Below are 413 nucleotides of genomic sequence, written 5' to 3' on the forward strand. Positions count from 1 at the left end.
ATCGGGAACTGACCACCTGTCCCATGAGACTGAACCATAAAACGGCATCGTAGGTGGTAACTCAGACACAGCCACTGGCACTGGGCCGAGGTGGCAACCTCAGCGCTGGTCACTGTGGACAAGGCCCATGTTTTCACCGACCCAACACGCTTAGGCTGCCTTATCGCGTTTTGCCTGGAAGGGGCCTCGTCTGAGGCACGGGCAGACACCCTCAGGGAGAATCTGCACACGACGGCCACGGGCACGCGGCCTCCACGGCACTTTGGCCCCGAGCACTTACTGGCCAGGAAGCTGTTCTGCTGCAGGAGCTCGCGTGCCGTGGCCTCCAGGTCAGTGACGGATGGCAGGGGCTGGAAGCGGTTCAGCGACACACAGGAGGACAGGTTGACCAGGATGTGGCCCAGCCAGCGGAC

At 62.2% G+C, this 413-nt stretch overlaps 1 protein-coding gene across 1 annotated transcript in view; it reads right to left on the reverse strand.

Annotated features, from left to right (window-relative positions):
• The window catches only part of ABCA13 (ATP binding cassette subfamily A member 13), a gene marked incomplete at its 3' end in the record, with an annotated part of 90591 nt that overhangs the window by 7049 nt on the left and 83129 nt on the right, over positions 1-413 (reverse strand). Inside the window, exon 23 of the mRNA XM_023524172.1 lies at positions 281-350. Within this exon, the coding sequence (XP_023379940.1) occupies positions 281-350 (70 nt within the window). The remainder of the gene's footprint in view (positions 1-280; positions 351-413) is intronic.

This window comes from Pteropus vampyrus, unplaced genomic scaffold (assembly GCF_000151845.1).
Source record: "Pteropus vampyrus isolate Shadow unplaced genomic scaffold, Pvam_2.0 Scaffold449, whole genome shotgun sequence".
Taxonomy (NCBI): Eukaryota; Metazoa; Chordata; class Mammalia; order Chiroptera; family Pteropodidae; genus Pteropus; species Pteropus vampyrus.